Genomic DNA, 18411 nt, shown 5'->3' with positions numbered 1-18411 from the left:
GCCAAGGTGCTGGAATTGTGATGCTTGAGAAGACGGTGCTGGGAGCTGACTTAGCTCTCGCTTCTGTCTGCCCCTTTGCTCACTTCTGTGTCCTCGCCTCTCTGTGTGTCTCTCCACACATGTCCCTCTTTCCATCCCATCTGGCCTCCTTCCTTGTCTTCCTCCCACCTTTGTCCCCGTTCTACCTGCGTCCCCTGCAGTCGGAGGACACGGACCTGCCCTACCCGCCACCCCAGAGGGAGGCCAACATCTACATGGTCCCCCAGAACATCAAGCCGGTTCTCCAGCGAACAGCCATTGAGGTGGGCCTGCCCCTGGGGGGAGGTTGGCGGGGGGTAGCCAGGTCCTTCCCCTTCCAGGCTCAGCCTTTCCTGGGGTGTATTCAGCTACTGTCATCACTCTGTGTCCCCAGATCCTGGCATGGGGGCTTCGGAACATGAAGAGTTACCAGCTGGCCAGTGTGTCTTCCCCCAGCCTGGTGGTGGAGTGCGGGGGCCAGACGGTGCAGTCCTGTGTCATCAAGAACCTCCGGAAGAACCCCAACTTCGACATCTGCACCCTCTTCATGGAAGTGGTGAGCCTGGCCTCCCTGCGGTCCCCTCCCCGAGTCCTGGTGGCTAGAATGTCCCCTCAGCTCCAGGCAGCCTGGGGTCCAGCTCCCTGTGGGATTCTGGGGAGGTCTTGGCAGCACCTCCCTGAGAACAGGGAGGAAATACTCCCTCTCGCCTATTGGAGAAGTGAAGCCTGTGAGCATCACAGAGGGGGCTAACCTGCTCTCCCCCGATCCAGAGTCCACAGATGTCCCAGGACCCGTCCATGGCTGCTTCCCCCGAGCCCTGCCTGGGCTCTGATCTTCCCGGACCTGGTCCTCCCCCAGCCTGGGCCCCCAAGGAGGGCCTCCCCATCTGCAGCCCCCAGGCCCCAGCCCTCCCTAGCTCCCTGGGCTTCCCAGGCCTAGTGGCCAGAGCAAGGCCAGTCTGAGGAAAGGAAAATGGTTTGCAAGATGAAAGCGCTATAGACATTCCAGGCCCAGTGGCTGTCAACAGGAGCCTCCTCTTGGCTGAGCCAGAGCCGCCACCGAAGGAGAGCATATAAATTATTTCAAGTTGTGTTCAAAGTGCTTTTGGGGTTAGGGGGATAAGAATCTGGGCCTGGAAGCCGATTCTTGAGGATCCACTTGGGGGGAACTGTCTGCGAGAAATGTTGAGTCCAGGGCCAACTTCTCCCTTCTCCCCTTCCCCAGCCAGCGAGGGCTCAGGGAAAGGAGGCTTGTTTTCACTTCGCGCTGAGCTGGATGTGGTTGGAAGGTGAAGCTGGGAGGGGAAAGGCAGCCTCCACGTACAGCATTCGAGAGGCGGGCAGAGGAGGTGTGATGCCTCTGCTCCACCGGCCCGCTCCTGGGCTCGGCCACCTGCCCCTTGGGATTTACGGCTGTTGGGGGTTGTGTGTGGGTTTAGAGTCATTTTTCTGCTCCTTGGACTTGCCCTGGGAAGAAGGGCTCCCCTCCCTCTGAGACCTCGCAGAGGTGAGGTCGGGCCGCTGCCCAGAGCTTCCCTCCGCGTCCACCCAGATGCTGCCCCGGGAGGATCTCTACTGTCCCCCCATCGTGGTCAAGGTCATTGATAACCGGCAGTTTGGCCGCCGGCCTGTGGTGGGCCAGTGTACCATCCGCTCCCTGGAGAGCTTCCTGTGTGACCCTTACTCAGAGGAGAGTCCGTCCCCACAGGGCGGCCCAGGTAGCGGAGGGGCTGTTGATGGGGGTGGGGGGGCAATAAGAGGGGGATGGGCAGGCAGAATTTCCAGCTCAGGTGGGTCCTGAAGCTCTTCTCTTACTGGGAGCTGAGTGAGAAGCGGCTTCTGCCAGGCTGAATTTGTCTTCCTCAGGGAATTGCTGGGTCCTGGGCCGGGCATACGGGGGGGCGGGGAGGGGGGTTGATGCTGAGGTGGGAAGTGATACAGGAAAGCCTGAGGGGGCAGAGGGTGCCGGGATCGATGGGTTGAGGAGAGAGGAGGAGAGACAGGGAGACAGGAGAAAGATGGGCGGGAGCAAGAGGAGGACCCAGAGTGAGAAGTACGGTGAGAGTGAGGTCTTGCAGCTCTGGAGGGACGAGCCCCCTGCACGAGCGAGCCCGCTCTCAAGCCTGGACCCTGCCCCCCCCCCCAACAGATGACGTGAGCTTGCTCAGTCCTGGGGAAGACGTGCTGATTGACATCGACGACAAGGAACCCCTCATCCCCATCCAGGTAGGGACCCCTGGGGAGGGTCTGCAGCTCGGCCGAGGGCTGGCGTGGCTGTCCTCTTTCTTATCCTTCCCTTTCCTTATCACACAGCCTCTCTAAGACATCTCTCTCTGAAGCCTGATGGCCGGATACCTTGCAGGTGGAGGGACCCAGACAGGAGCTTTCAGTCTGGTTGGGAGCAGGGTGGGGGGTTGGGGGGCAAGCTGTGTGTGGTCTTCTGAGCAAGACCTAATCATTTTCCCAAAGCATTTGAGAAAAACGGCCCCTCCACTTTAAGGGCTGTGTTAAGGGCTTTTCCCTGGAGGTGACCCAGGAAATCGGGGTTGGGGGAGCAAATGAGAGAGGAGGAGGACAGGGGAGGGAGTGACTGGCAGTGTCTGGGTGCCCCAGCCCGACTAGTTCCCTCTTTGTGCATAGATTCATCTATTAGGTTGTGCTGCAAGATACCTTGGAGGCAGCGCCAAGGAGGGGTCTGTGTCTAAGCCATTAGCCCCTTCACCCCATTCCCTCCACCTGCAGGAAAGGAAGGGGCGCAGGAGAGGGGCCATGCTGCAGGGCAGTCCGACTCCGCCCGCAGGTGTGTGTTCTGCAACCAGGCGAGCTAGTGACCCAGAAGCCAGTGCCAAACAGCCAGGCAGGTCTGTGGCATCTCGTCCAGAGGGGGGAGTGCTCGCCCCACCTTGGGCCCTGGGGTGGCTCTGAGTCCTACACGGCTGTGACCACCCAGTCCTTCTCGCAGTGAAAATGGACAATGGTCTCACTCTGAGCATCAGCCTTGAATAGCTCTGTTCCAGGTTGTCACCCTCCTCTTGGCTTTGTTTGATTTGGGCCACACCTCGGCACCTGGGGCTCCCAGAGCTTCTGGGCTGCCCAGAGGTAGAGCCTCCCCACCTACAAGGACAGCACTGCATCCTCAGGCACATGGCATGTTTATTCACTAGGGAGGGTGTGGCCTTTAGGAAGGGTTCTATTTTTTTTTTTTTAAAGCATCAGTCAAATATTAGCCTTGAAAGCATGAGAACAAACTGGGGTGCTGGGTTGGACTGGGCTGGGATGTGTTTATGGGGGCTTCCCTCTGACATTTAGGGCTGATTTCTGCTTCTTTCTCATGCAATCATCTCTTTCATCTTCCTGCCACTTCCAAGGGGACATCGGTGGTGTTCTGCCCTGGGCCTCACTGCGGCCGAGACAAGAGGCCTTGCTTCATAGTTTCACTAGCGCTGAGAGTCCTTAGAAACCTCCAGTCTCCATTTCTCCCACCTCCACGGTTCTCCAGCCCCACCAGCCTTTCCGCTGGGGACAGCTCTGGTCAGCTCCTGGTTATTCTTTAACGCTCAGCCTAGCTGAGGTCCCCTGCTTCCAGGATTCTGCCCTGGCTCCTCTATCTGCCTTTGCCTTAAGTCCTGCTGTCTCCGTAAGTGTCAGCACCTTTCCTAGACTAGGCTCAGGGCAGTGACTGGGGCCTGTTCCTCTCTGCGTCCTCGGTGATCAGCACAGGGCCTGGCTTAGAGGAGGCATTTGAGGAAAGTCTGCCTGGATGGATGGGTGGGTGAACAGATGAATGGATGGACAGATGGACAGATGGATGAGTGGATGGGTGAGGGGTGAGCGGGTAGATTTCCTGCCTGCTGTCTATAGGGGTCCTAGGAGGAATTTCTCTTGACCGGGGAAACCCAAGTGGAAATTTCATCAGCTCCGCTCAAGCCTAGCGCTTTCTGGCCTGGGTGGAGGTTTGTAGCTGAATGAGGCGGAGAATTAGCCCCAAGCTCCAGGCGCCCAGGGCTGGCTCGCGCTTCTGCCCTCAGCGGGCTGTCTGAGTCTGTGAAGGGAAGCACAGGGCTGGCCCAGCAGGATTTCCGTTCTGTGTGCACTGCCCTCAAAATGTCTACAGACTCAGATGGGGAGGGACTGTTTTGGGTCCTGCTGGCTACCAGCACAGTGGGAGGCAGACGGCGAGGAGGCCCCATCTGGACGTTCTCCTGGCGTTGACAAGAGTGAACTGGGGCCGAGGTCTGAGGCGGAGCAGGGTCTGCGCTGTTTGTGGGAGCACCCGGTCACTCTGGCTAGCGGCGCCGGCCAACAGAGGGTGGGGATGGGGAGCCGGGGTGCGGGCTGGTGGAGGCATGGCCGCAAGGCTGGGCCTGGGCTCGCAGGGCCTTAAAAGTCAGCAGGGAGGCGAGGCAGTGAGATCTGCCTGTTCTGATGGAGGGGGTTTGGACCCTCCCCTCACTGAGCTCCCTGTCTGATGGAGGAGACATAACCTTATTCTCCGGGAGTCCCGAGGCCCGCAGGGCCACCAGTCCTGGTCTCCAGGAAACCCTGGCCCTGATGAGGTCTAGTGGAGGCTTTAGCAAAAGTGATTTTATATTGAGCTTTTCCTTGAGATCATTGATCCAATTTGGCTGTTCCAGGAAATCTTTCCCTTACCCTGTCTCTCTCTTGAGCAGGACTTGGGAGGAGCAGGTACCCTAGAGCTGATCCAGGAGGCTGTGGGCTCCAGTTCCAAAGGTTTGCCTTTTGCCAGATGGTTCTGGCTGGGCTCCTGCCCTTCTCCGCTCCCCCAGTGCAGATAGGATGCAGGGCCCTGGCCTCCTCCGGGGACCGGAGGCACAAGAAGTCTGGCAGAATTTGGATTTTGCTGGCTCCTGTTTGTCCAGCCCATGTCTCTAGGCCGCCTGCATCATTCCCATTGCGATGGCCTCCGGCGCGGCGCTCGCCAGCTCTGGCTGCGGCCCCAGCAGAAGGCTCCTCCCAGCTACCAGCGCACTCTTGCCAGATCCAGCTTCTCTCTCATTCTCTCCCATCTCCTTGCTCCGTTGCCCCTTCTCTGCTGAAGAACCTTCTCCCTATCATCTGTCCAATTCCTGGGGTGAGCTGCTACGCAGGAGAAAATGTCACCCCAGATTTTTCTGATGCTCCGGTCGTTGGGCTGACAACCACGGCCAGGTGTTGCACGGGTTTCTAGAAATGTGTTGGTGTCTGCCAAGAGTGAACAGTTCCAGAGATGATCTGAAATGGTTGTATGAGGCAGATCTGCTCACTTGGCCTTCCTGGGCTCGGTGAAGAGGGTCCCTAGTGGTGGGTCCCTGGGCCTCCTGGACTCGTCTCCTTGATGGGGGAGCTGGGATGCGAGGAGCTTCACACACTAACCCCGCAGGGTGTCCTCGGTCTGTGAGGCCGTCCTTTGCGCAGATTTTAGAGCCATAGCCCAGGGATGAGATAGTTGGATGTACTTGTGGTGTGTGTGCACGTGAGTGTGTATGAGAGGTGGGGGAGGTTGGGAGCAGATGGCTGTGCAATCTCAGGGGTGCTGCTGCAAAAATCGTGGCCTTGATGTCTAACTTTCTGAGGGGGAGGCCTGGGGAGGTCCTCAGATTCAGGGGGGGAGTGCCCAGAGGTTCTTCATTCCCTCTCGTGCTCTGCTAGAAATAAAGGATAGATCCCTTTTTCTCTGATTAGAACTAAATGTTCATTACACAAAGTTTGGAAAATCTAGAAAAATAAGGAGCCAATAGGTATTGCCTCCAACCAGGAACACAGTGTGAATGAACTGCTGCCAGAGGGTCCTTGATCCCTCCCTGTCCCCCAGGGGCTTCTCTGTCTTCTCTCCTTCTGCCTCTGAGTGTGAATTGGACTCTCTTTCTGTCTTTAAAACAGAATAGGGTTCTTTGTCTCCTAAGCTGGGTTTTGGCATCCTGATGATGAAGGGGGGGGGGAGAGAAGCAGAGCAGGAACACACCCGGCCCATGCTCCCCACCCCCACCATTGCCTAGAGGGCCTTGAGGCTCAGAGTGGAGGTGGAGCCCCCCCCCCCCAATGATACCACCTTCAGGCACTAAGATGTGCCTGGAGCCATGGGTCAGGGATCGCTCTTGCCTATCATTCTGAGGTACCACCTGGGCTAGGGGTTCCCTCTTGAGGTCTCCAGAGAGGGAGCATGGGGAGCATGTGTGTAGTAAGGAGGGAGAAAGAGGAGGCGAGCTCTTGGGAAGCCCCCCCTCTGGCTGGCAAAGGGGGAGAGGGATGTGGCAGATCCAGATGAGATGATCCAAGTGATGCTGGAGCGACGAATGCTGGGTTCGCAAGGACACCGAGATCGCGGACTCTGGGCCCTGCCAGGTCAGTGTGGGTGAAACAGTCAGGAAGGCTGCTTCCAGGGCCCTGGGCCAGAGGAGTTAGAACAGCAGATGGGAGAGGAGGGCGTTCCTGGGGGGCAGAGGAGCTGCGACAACAGCTTGGTGGTGGGAGGTGTGTGTGTTGACTCTGTGTTGATTGTGTGTGTGTGTACGTTGATAGCATGTTTGTTGATCTTGAGTGTGTGATGGTGTAGGGGGTGTGTGTGTGTATGTGAGTGTGAGTATGAGGTGGGCCTGGGAGCCTATGGGGCAAACACAGGCTACCATGCATGAGGCATCAGGAGACCTGTTCCCACCACTGCCCCTGCCCCCCAGTCCATGGGGTGGGGTGGGTGCTGGGGCCGGCTGCTCCCTGGCTCCTGCTGCGGCTAATTTTGAGCCGCCTTGCTCCGGTTTTAGTCTCTGGGACGCCGTGAAGGTGGAAACGTGCTCCCAGAACTGGAGCGGCAAATTATGCCCTAATCCCAAAGGGGAACATGTAATTTCGGAAGCTGGCCCAGACCCTTTGCAACACTATGTTTAGCTTTATTTTTTTTCTCCCTCTTGCACTGCTGAACTGCCGGTTTCCCTCTCACCTTTCTAAAAACGAACAGTATTAAAAATAACAATAAGGCTTCTGTGAGGTTCAGGATGAGAACAGGAGGGGCAGAGCTGCTGCCTGGCTGGGCTAGTCTCTGGGCAGCCGGAGCTTTCACGGGGAGTTCATCCGGTCCATTCCAGAGGTGGCACCACCCCACCCCCATGGAGCCAGCCCCCCAGAACCATCCAACAGCCCAGTTGCGTGCCCGCCAGCCCTCCTGCCCTTCTGCCTGTGCTCCTGGCTCTGAACAGCCATGATGGCTAGTTTAGGGCAGGCTGGGCTCCCCCTCATTGAAGCTCCCTTCCCAGAGCAAGCGTGGACCTGTGAGTGTCCAGGCTAACCCCCCCCCCCGCCCCCGCCCCCCGCCGGCCCCAGCTTCTGTTTCCCTGAGTTCTTCCTGCCCTCCTGACTCAGTGGGTCCCTCTGCATCTTCCTGCTGAGAAAAGGACGACTCCTGGGGCTGGCCTCCTGTGGAGTCTCCCAGAGCCCCCTGCTACAAGCTCCCAGGAAGAGAGAGTCTCACCCTGTGAGCTCTGGGTCCTAGTTGCCTCCTCACCTGTCAGCCGCATCCCCTGTTCCTGCCTTCCTGGACCGTTGGCTCGCTCTTGAACCGGCAGCACTGCTTTATTCCTCTGTCCTTCATACATGCTCTCTCTGCCTGGAAGGCCTCTGGGGTCTCATTCATCTAGACTAGCACTCGTCAACCACCCCACCCCCCTGCCCCCTGCCCCAGCTCCATCACCTCCTCCAGGACTATTGTAGTAGCCTCTGAAAAAGTCACCCTGCCTCCAGTCCTGACCCCCTCCAAGGCCCTCCAGGACCCAGCAGCCTGGGGATTCATCCTGTAGAGTATGGATTCCCAGAGCTGGGAGATTGGGGGAAGTTTTTGTAGTATAGGGATGGCATGTCTATGGCTCTTTTTTTTTTTTTTTCCAGCTTTTTTAGGGCCGAACCTCTGCTGGCATATGGAGGTTCTCAGGCTAGGAGTCGAATCAGAGCTGCAGTTGCTGGCCTACACCACAGCCACAGCCACACCAGATCTGAGCCACGTCTGCGACCTACACCACAGTTCACAGCAACGCCGGATCCTTAACCCACTGAGCAAGGCCAGGGATCAAACCTGCATCCTCATAGATACTAGTCGAGTTCATAACCCTCTGAGCCACAGTGGAAACTCCTGTCTATGAGACTCTTTAACCCCCTCTGATTTGGGGGAAGCCATAGGATGCTCTGGTTTTTGTCCTCGAGGACAGAAGACTCAGAAACCTGCCCTGACTTAGGAATGGTGCCCAGGCCTGGGTTGGCGTGGCTCAGCTGTTAGGAGAACCCACCAGGGATGATGGGGAGCTTGGGTGTATCTGAGGTGGGCAGGGCATTGAGAAAGTGGGCAAGAGACAGGCGTTGGCTGAGCCCCTCCCAAGGGCCTCCCTTTGTCCTTCACAACTTTCATCTCATCCGCCCTCACTGTTACTCTGTGACAACACACACTGTGTGCCCATTCTCCAGATGAGGAGGCTGAGTCAGAGAGGTCGGGGGCTCGCGCAAGGTGGTGCGTCCCTGGTAAAGCGGCGGGGCCGGGATTTGGAGCCACGCTTGTCCAGCTCCCAAGCACCCATTCCTCCCACAACCTTTGAGCCTCCCTGGAGAGAGGGCAGAGGGGGCCTGGTGGGAGAGCTCTCCTTCTTCGGGGCCATCCAGTCCTCCTTGAAGTGGTCTCTCTCCTCCTGTTGCTAACCAGCGTGTTTAATTTGTAGCTTGCGGATGGTCTGTCGGGCTTGGCCCCCACTAACATGGCGTCTTCTCCATCCAGTCCTCATGTATGTATTGCTTACCTATTTGTGGGCACCTTGATTTTCCGGGGATGGGGGGCGGAGCGGGGGTAGGGCGTTAGGAAGGGAACAGAGGAGGTGGGAGTGGAGGGGAGGAAAGGAATTTTCTTAGCCCCAGCCAAAAGCAGTTACCTGCCCCATGGCAGTGATGGAGGGATGAGGAGGGGTGAGGAGACAGCTAAGGGCGGATTCTCAGAAATGGACCCTGAATGATCTCTTGGCGCATCCTGGGATTTACCTCAATCCTGTTTACCTGCACGAGGGCCGGGGGAGTTGCTTGGGGTTGGTGGGCTAGTGGAACCAGGGAAATCTCTAGACCCTGACGGCTAGAATGTGGGTGGGACACAGGAAGCCCCTGTGGGCAAAGGCAGGTTGACGTTCTCTACGCCTTCCAGAGGCATGAAAGGTGTGTGCCTGAGGAACCCTGGACGTCCCCAGCAGATTCCGAGAGGTGGGCAGGGGGCCCACAGTTCACTCCTGTCACTCCCAATAGGTCTATTTCTGTCTTCCTGGGCCGATTTCCTAGGTGTTATCTTTATGGGTCGTGGATCCTTCCAGGAAGATGACTTTGGTTTCTAGCCTTCAACAAAGACTCATGAGGTCCCTCGCTGAGGGCCAAGGGGAGCCCCAGACCTGGAGGGGGACCTAAGAGATAGGACCTGCTGAAAGTTAAATTCCATTCATGGCACCAAGAGGAGGCAGTGCTGTATTGGGTGTTTTATGGCTTCTGTGTGGAAGCACTCTATATTTTAAATGTTTTCCAATTTATCTATTGTAGAAAATATAGAAAACTCAAAAAGTGGAAGGCAGAAAGTTAAAACCACCTGTATTTCTACCAGTTGGAGATAAGCACTGTTAAGATTTTGATGTGCCTACATGTTTAGATATCTCTTATGCTCATGTGCATACTTTTTTCTTTTACAAAATTGGAATCATAGTGTACTTTAAAAAATATGCATTTTCTTTTACCTAAAAAGTGTATTGTAAATGTTTTTCCTTATCTTTATATTCTTTGAAAAATGACTGCATGTCATTCCATTCTATAGACAGCCATAAAGTTTTAACTAGTCCCCTGTCATTGGATGTTTCATTTCTTAATTTCCACTATTGTCTTATTTTATGTCCCTTAGAGGAGCTATTTTTAGTTTACTTTAAATAGATGTAGCCCATTTCTTGTTAAGTTTACTCCTAGGTATTTTATTGCTATCTAAATGAAATATCTTTTTTTTCTCTTATGACTTGTCTAACTGGATATTGCTAGATTATAGACAAACAATATCTTTGTATATTTACTCTGAAACAGGCTCTTTATTAAGCATCTTTATTAGTTCTGCCAGTTGTTAAGAGATTTGGTTGAGTTTTCCAAGTAGATAAGATTGTTTTCTTCAAACACTAATAAATAGATCACCTTCTTTCTAAAGTTATACCATATTCCTTTTTTTCTAGAATAACATTTGCTAAATGAGATGCCAGTGAGCAAACTTACTTAGTTCCTGAGTCTAATGAGATGGTATCTATCATTTTTCCATTAATTATGATAATGATTGGTAGTTTTGGGTCGTTATTCTTGATTTTGTCAGGTTGTGTCCTCTATTTCTATATTGTTCGTTAATATTACCCAATGCCATTTAGCTTTTTTTCCCCCCACTTTTGGCCACCCTGCAGCACGTGGAGTTTCCAGGCCACAAGCCACAGCTGCAACCTATGCTGTAGCTGTGGCAATGCTGGCTCTTTTAACCCATGTGGTCCAGGGATTGAAGCTGTGTCCTGGCCTTGTAGAGATGCCCCTGATTCTGTTGTGCTATAGCAGGAACTCTCCAGTTGGCATTTATCAAGATGATTATTTTGTTTTCCACTGTTCCATTATATATATATATATATATATATAAATTTTATATATGTTTCGTTTTATATATATTGTATTCCTGGCGTAAATCCAGATTAGTCCATTGGTCATGGTATTATAGTTTATTACAATTGAAATCCTCTTATGCAATCAATCCAGATAGGTAGTTGGTTGGCTAATTGAAAAAGCTGGTTAAATAGAGACTCATTAAAAGTCAAATATAAGGACATAAACATTTTCTTTTTAACCATGTCCGTGTCTCTTCATTTGGCTGTCATTTGACATGTGCCAAAGCCCTTCGAATCTGGATCTGCTATTCGAGGGTCATGTTGTGCTTCTCATATAAACCACATTCAAAATGCATTATCTATGATTTTTGTCTTTAGCTTGATGTGTGTTTTTTTTTTTTTTTTTGTCTTTTGTCTTTTTAGGGCTGCACTTGCGGCACATGGAGGTTCCCAGGCTAGGGGTCGAATCAGAGGTGTAGCTGCCAGCCTACACCACAGCCACAGCAACGCCAGATCTGAGCCTCATCTGCGACCTACACCACAGCTCATGCGACACCGGATCCTTAACCCATTGAGCAAGGCCAGGGATCGAACTCGCAACCTCATGTTCCTAATCGGATTCGGTTCTGCTGCGCCAGGATGGGAACTCCCGGTTTGATGCAATCTTAATGATAACTGGAAAATAATCTGAATGTGGAGTTTTTTTAGTGTTTAAAATTCCCCCCACACCTTTTTTGGTTACCTCGCTCACACTTAATTTTCATCATTGGAGAAATCAACAGCATTCAATTCATTTTCAGAGATAAAATGCCCTTCATTTTTAAATTCAAATTTTATATATTTTTATAACATTTACTTATTGATCTAATTACCATATTAGTACAACTGGCATAAACAGATTTGAGAACAAATAGTTGACTCTTGGTAAACACACAGCTCATCTGCTGGGAGCTGAAGTGGACAGATTAGATTAGCTGCAGGCTTTCATTGGGCTTTGGACCTTAGATTGTGAGCAGAGAGGATAGGCAGTGTTTGTTAATCCTGGTTAAGGGGAAGTGTGTGTGAAGAACTTCTAGAATATATTATTAAGTTAGATTTCTTATTGTGTGTTTAGGATTTTTGCATCTCTGTTATTAATAAGTGCTACTTTTTAAAAATTTATTTATTTATATTTTTTGTCTTTTTGCCTTTTCTCCTGCGGCATATGGAGGTTCCCAGGCTAGGGGTCCAATCGGAGCTGTAGCCACCGGCCTACGCCAGAGCCACAGCCACGTGGGATCCGAGCCGCGTCTGCGACCTACACCACAGCTCACCGCAACGCGGATCCTTAACCCACCGAGCAAGGCCAGAGATCGAACCTGCAACCTCGTGGTTCCTAGTTAGATTCATTAACCACTGCGCCACGACAAGAATTCCAATAAGTGCTACTTTTAAGTTGTCTTTGTTAGGTTTTGATATCAGGGTTACAATAGTTTCATAATTTTTGTTTTGTTTTTTTTTCATTATTTAAAGTTTTATCGAAGTCTAGTGGACTTACAATGCTGTGACAGTTTCTGCTGTACAGCGAAGTGATTCATGTAAAATATCTTTTGAGGTGTATTCTTATTTTCTGTGTTCTTGAACAGTCTCTATGGCATGAGAATGAGTGTTTCCTCAAGGTTAGAAAATATCTGAGAGCCATTCTTTATGAATTTGAATTATGCAAGTTGGAAATTACATGATATAAATGTTTTCGTAATCTTACTTTATGTATAAAATGGGTAATTATATGAATCTATCTAAATTAAAAGATGAACAGTCATGTAATGTAAAAAGTGGTGGCCAAATGAATTGTATTTATGGTTTAGCTGGTGAAATGGGATAGCCATCGTCTTCTCTTAAAAATGGTGTTATGTGAGTTTTGAATGATAGAGGATCTTTGGGAATGTGGACCTTATACAGGTGTATAAGATGCACCTACTCTGTACTCTTTTGTAAGACTGGACCCAGCACCTTTTTTTGGGGAATGGATTCTTTAATCACTTTCTACTTCTTCAGGTAATTTAGTGCCTTAAATGTCTTCAGATATTGTTTATTACGTTAGTGTGGATTTATACAAATTACGTGAAAGAAAATGCTGCTGTATCTGTTCTGTTTTTACCCTCATTCCTAATTTTATAATTTGTTATTTTAAAAATTTATCTTGTCAGAATAGCATTTCATCTATTTTATGGTTGTTTTTCATCCAAAGAACCAGCTCTTTAAATTTTTTTTGGTAAATTTTATTTTTTCTGTTATATTTGATTTTCTTTAAATTTTTTGATTCTTCTGTGTGCTTTCATTTTTTTTTTCTTTTTTTGTTATTTCCTTTTCTTGTCTGACTGCACTGATTAGGATCTTAAGTTTAATATTCTATGTAACTGATAGCGGAGAGTATTTTTATCTATTATAACTTAAAAATGGACTGTTTTTATGTTTCACTACTGAGTATGAAATTATCAGGTGAATAAAACTAGTTAGCTAAGAGGTTTTTTTTTTTTTAATCATGAATGGTGTTAAATTTTATTGAAGGTTCTGTCTGTATCTGTTTAGGTGATCATATGATTTTCCTGCTTTAATCTGCTAATGTGGTGAATTACATTAATAGATTTAAAAAAAATTCTGGAACAACTTTGCATTTCTGAAACTATCTATCCTGGTCGAGTTATATTATCTTTTTTTCTGCATTGCCGGGTTCAGTTTGCAGATATTTAGTTTAGGGATTTTTTTCTGCATCAATTTCTATGAGGGATAATGGCCTGGAGTTTTCTTTTCGATACAGTTCTTTTCGGGTTTGGTATCTAGATGATATTAATCTTATAAAATGACTAGGGGCATATTTGCTCTTTTTCTAGATTATGAATAAATGACAAAAGCTTGACATTATCTGTTGCCTGAAGGTTTGGCAGATTCATTTGTAAAACTGTCTAGACTTCGTATTCTTCTTGGGAATATTTTAAACTGCTGATACAATTTTAAAAAATGTTTATAGGACCTTTGAGATTTTCTGTTTCTATGAGAGTCATTTTTGGTGATTTATATTTCATAGGAATTTATCCATTTCTTCCTAAAAATTATTGACATAGCATTTTTTATAGTAACCTCTTACTTTTTCAAAAAAATTTCTTCTCCTTCTATTTATGTTCCCTTTCATTCCTAAGGTTATATTTTATTATTCTTGCCAGAATTTATCAGATTTTTAAAAGTCTTTTCAAAGAACCAGTTTTTAGCTCTGTTGGTTTAGCTGTAATATTTCCTTGTTTTCTAGTTTCTAGTTCTTTATTATCATCTTCCTTTTATTTATAGAGGGCTTGCTATGTTTTTAACCTCTTAAGTGCTTTGCCTAGTTCATCAATTTTCAAACTTTCCTCTTATCTAATGTAAGCATTTGAAGCTATAAAATTCCCTCTAGGTACTGCTTTATGCATCCCACAGGTTTTGATAAGTGGTATTTTTTGTTGTTTTCCAGTTCTGAGTATTTTCTGATTCCTGTTATATTTCTTTTTGACACCTGAATTGTTTAAAAGTATGTTTTTGAAGTTCCTAACTTATGTTTTAAGTTATCTTTTTATCGGTTTCTACCTTAACTGTACTGTGGTTCAGAGAATGTGGTCTGCGTGTAATATTTCTTGACACTTGCTTTATGGCCTCGTACAAGGTCAATTTTTGTAACTGTCTTGTGTGTGCTTGAAAAGAATGCATATGCTCTCAATGTGTTTTACATATAACATGTCCATTTAGATCAGACGGGTTCCTCTTTTTATTCAAAACTATTTTCCTTCTGATTTTTGTATGTGTGTGGTTTATCAATTTCTGAGAGAGGTGTATTAAAACATCCTGCTTTCATGTGATGTTTATTCTTCCTTATGATTTCTGCCTACTTTTTTCCCCGTTTATATATTTGATGCTGTGTTATTTGGCACAAACAACTTTAGAATTTGTATTTTCCTAGAGAATTGAATCTTTTAATGATATGTACCTCCATTCCACCATCTTTAAAAGCTCTAGTAATGAGTTTTGTCTTATGTTAATGTAGTTATCCCATATTCTCTTGATTGGGGTTTTCCTAGCGTATCTTTTTTCTGTTTTTTTTTTTTTTTACTTTCAGTTTTTCTGTGATTTTGTTTTAGGTGTCTCTCTGATGAACATCTAATAGATGGATTTTTTTTTAAATGTTTTTTGACATAAACTCTAAACTAGAGATTTGGACAGTCTGTTTTGGTTGTGTTTATGGATATATTTGGATTTATTTCTGCCGTCTTATTCCGTGTCTTTGTTAGTCCCACCCTTTTATTTCCCCATCATTTTTTTGGGTTGAAAGAACACTCTCTTTTCATTCTTTCTTCCCTTTTCAGTTTCAAAGCTATACATTGTTTCTATTACTTTAGTGATTAGTATAGAAACTTGAGCATGTATATTCAACTTAGCACAGTCTAAATTTAATTGGTGTTTATAGCTTCCTCCAAAATATTGCAAACTTAGATGCTTTAATTCAAGTCACCTACCAGTTTACAAACTTTTGTTTGGTATTTTAGTCTCACATCTATAAAGAACGTTTTATTTATTGTATTGTACTGTATTGTATTGTATTGTACTGTATTGTATTGTATTGTACTGTATTGTATTGTATTGTATTGTATTGTATTGTATTGTATTGTATTTTTAGGGCTGCACTGGCGGCATATGGAGATTCCCAGGCTAGGGGTCTAATCAGAGCTGTAGCCTCTGGCCTACACTACAGCCACAGCAAAGCCAGATCCGAGCCGAGTCTGCGACCTACACCATAGCTCTCAGAAACACTGGATCCTTAACCCACTGAGCAAGGCCAGGGATCAAACCCGCAACCTCACAGTTCCTAGTTGGAGTCATTTCTGCTGCACCACGATGGGAACTCCAAGAACATTTAAAAGCAATATATTTTTTTTAAGTGATCAATTTTTCTTTTAGCTATACCTGCGTTGACTTTTGTTTTGTAGACCAGTCTTTCTCCTTCTGGGATCATCCATCTTGAAGTGAAGCCTGTAGAAATTGCTATCATTAGGATCAATTCATTGTAAATATTCTCACTTTTAAATTTTTGTTTGAAAATATTTTAATTTCACCCTTATTTTAGAAACACTAGTTTCACTGACCCTTATTTCCTCTCAGCCTGTCTTCTGGCTTCCATTGTGCTTTTGTCTTCCTAAAGCTGCGGACTGGATTTTGTTTTGTTTTAATTTGTTCTGGATAGCGGATCATTATCTCTTCAAATTTCACTTATTCTCTGTTCTCTCATTTCCTTCTGGAACTCTGATTAGATCTATGGTGGGCCTGCTCTGTTCCCCATATCGCTTCATCTTTCGCATTTTGGGTTTATGTGGCACTCAGGCTAGTTTCTGAAAATATGTCTTATCATTCATGAAGTCTTAAGTTGTTTCTAAAGTCTATTTAACCTTATCTATCGAGTTTCTAGTCCTAAGCATTAATATTTTTCTCTCTCAAAGTTCTCTTTTTCTCCCCAAATCTGCTTGTTTATTTTTGAAAGTCTTCTGTTCTGTGCCATATTTTTAATTCCTTTTATTTTTTAAACAGTTTTCTCCCCCTTTAAAGTCCTATTCCTGATAATTCTGCTTCTGTCGTCCTTATGGGTCTGATCTGCAGCTGGTGTTTCTAGCTGACTCTCGCTCATGGTGCCTCATTTCTTATGTACTTCAGTATTTTTGATTGTGAACTCATGTTCCTTGGAACTTTGTCTGAGAGTTCTTTGAGGTCTGGATGAAAGTCACATTCTTTCGGAGAGGACATGTGTTTATTTTTACCAGATGCCTGGAAACACTACAAACCCTGATTCACTTAAAACTAAATGTTTGACTTGTGCTTTTGGGGCCCCACAGTTAGTTTGCATTTTGGCTCCTTCTTTCTCTGGATTTTTGTGCTTTTATTTGCCCCCAAGGATCTTCTTGACATTCTCGTCAGCTCGGTCACTCATTTAAAAAGGATTTGCTAATTGAGGTGTTCTTACTTAGAGGGTTTCTCTGGTCCTCTAGTTTGTCATTTTGCTGGAAATCAATGTCTGTTGTGCACAATCAATGACAGTCATGCAAGATGCCTTCATGCAGAATCTATTTCCTTCAGGATCACGTATTCTAACTTCTCGTTTTTGGGAACGTCTTGAGATCTTTTGTGATCATAAATTGGTCATTTGTTTTCTTTCATTTTTAAACTCAACTCTTTAATGGAACACCTGCCTTAGTCCTCGTATTGTTCCTTTTCTTTTGAACCTTAATCTTTTCTTCCTGTCCTTGCAGAGGGAAGACCTTGCTTGTCAAGTACCAGGGGCTCAGATGGCTCTTGCATTAGGGCATGGGCCCCCTTCTAATCTCAAACTCAGATAAAAAGAAGAAGGGAACAGCCTAAGGTTGCTGCAGTTTTACTTTTGCCTGTTAGGAATCCCGTTGGGTGGGAGAAGTAAGAAGGAAAATAGGATCAGAGGCCTTTCTACTGGGCTGAAGAGAGTTTTTTTCTGTGTTTGTGGTGGCCGTCAGGTGCTAGGTGGCTAGGTCAGAGCCACAATTCTTGCCTATGAACGCCTATAGAAGAATTTCTTAAATGAAGGGGGGCTGACTCTTTCCTAGCAGGGAAACACCAGGTAAGGGCATTACTTTTAGGGAAATTTCTACAGTCTTGGCTGGAATGACCTTCAACCTTGTTGAGTTCAGAACCTGATGGGTCAACTTTCTTAGGGCTAGATGCACGTTATTCGAGATTCTAAACCAAGGTTTCCAGTTTATGAATTTACAGTGAGAAAGACTTCTGCCTGGGGGATGTGACCTTGGATGGTGGTCCAGCCTGTGGTCTCTCTCTCTAGGCTCAGCAATCAGGGAGCCAAATTGTGATTAGAGATGAGTGAAGAATCAGAACAAGGGGAGAGAGTTCTGGGATTTGACACTGAGTGATAGCCCTCTAAAGGAGACTGATATATCCGTGCCCAAATGTAGGGACGGCTTTTGTCCCTATGCCCGAGACCCTCCCCTTGAATGGTCAGCTCTAACCCCTCCTGGCCTGTATTTCCAAGACGGATTGGTTCCTCTCCCCACCCCCACCCCCGATAGAGTCTTTCTCTAGATGTATTAGTGCAGTTACCCACTTAACGGCTAAGGCTGAGTGTAGAAGCCACCTTTCGCTTTGAGGTGACTGCCTCTCCTTGCGCTGATCCCCTCTGCATTGATTTCATGCTCTGGTTCTCCAAGGGCAGCCCTATTTCCCTTAATTCCAAGTTTTGGGGGGAATGCTTCATTGCCGCTCATGGGTACTAACAACAATTTATCTGAAGACTTTGAAGCAAAGGTTTTCTGAGCAAAGGAATCAATTACAGGGTGTGGCTCCCCAGTAAGGAAGCATTTCCAGAAGGCATCCCATCCAAGGCGGTTTGTCTCAGCGCAACATGCTTGCCTCTCTGACCTCCAGCGTTTGAGGGGGTGTATTTGAACTTTAATGACAGGAATGGGTTTTTACCTGTACTTTTTTTGTATCTGTCTGATGTGCTAATTAGGACGATGCTTATCTTCTCCTTAAAGTAGGTTTCCTGAGGACATGCATTTGGCACTCTTGGTTCAGCAAGAATTACTGTATGTGCTTGAAAGGAACAGAACTGTACTTCTTTAAAAATATCTCCGGTTCAGATGTGTTGCCAGTACAGCCTGGCCTCCCCCCGCTCCCATTAGTTCTGATTAGGGAGGTTTGATGCCTGTCACTGTGTGTAATCCGGACCTTC

General features: G+C 47.5%; 1 protein-coding gene across 1 annotated transcript in view; it reads left to right on the top strand.

The window, feature by feature from the left end:
• The window catches only part of DYSF (dysferlin), a 217516-nt gene that overhangs the window by 145232 nt on the left and 53873 nt on the right, over window positions 1-18411 (top strand). Inside the window, 4 exon segments of the mRNA XM_013996042.2 lie at window positions 201-302; window positions 413-574; window positions 1571-1736; window positions 2168-2244. Coding sequence (XP_013851496.2) covers window positions 201-302; window positions 413-574; window positions 1571-1736; window positions 2168-2244 — 507 coding nt within the window.

The sequence above is a fragment of the Sus scrofa genome, chromosome 3, assembly GCF_000003025.6.
Source record: "Sus scrofa isolate TJ Tabasco breed Duroc chromosome 3, Sscrofa11.1, whole genome shotgun sequence".
NCBI lineage: Eukaryota > Metazoa > Chordata > Mammalia > Artiodactyla > Suidae > Sus > Sus scrofa.
Note: the sequence above shows the minus strand (reverse complement) of the source record. Positions and strands in the feature narration are given on the sequence as shown.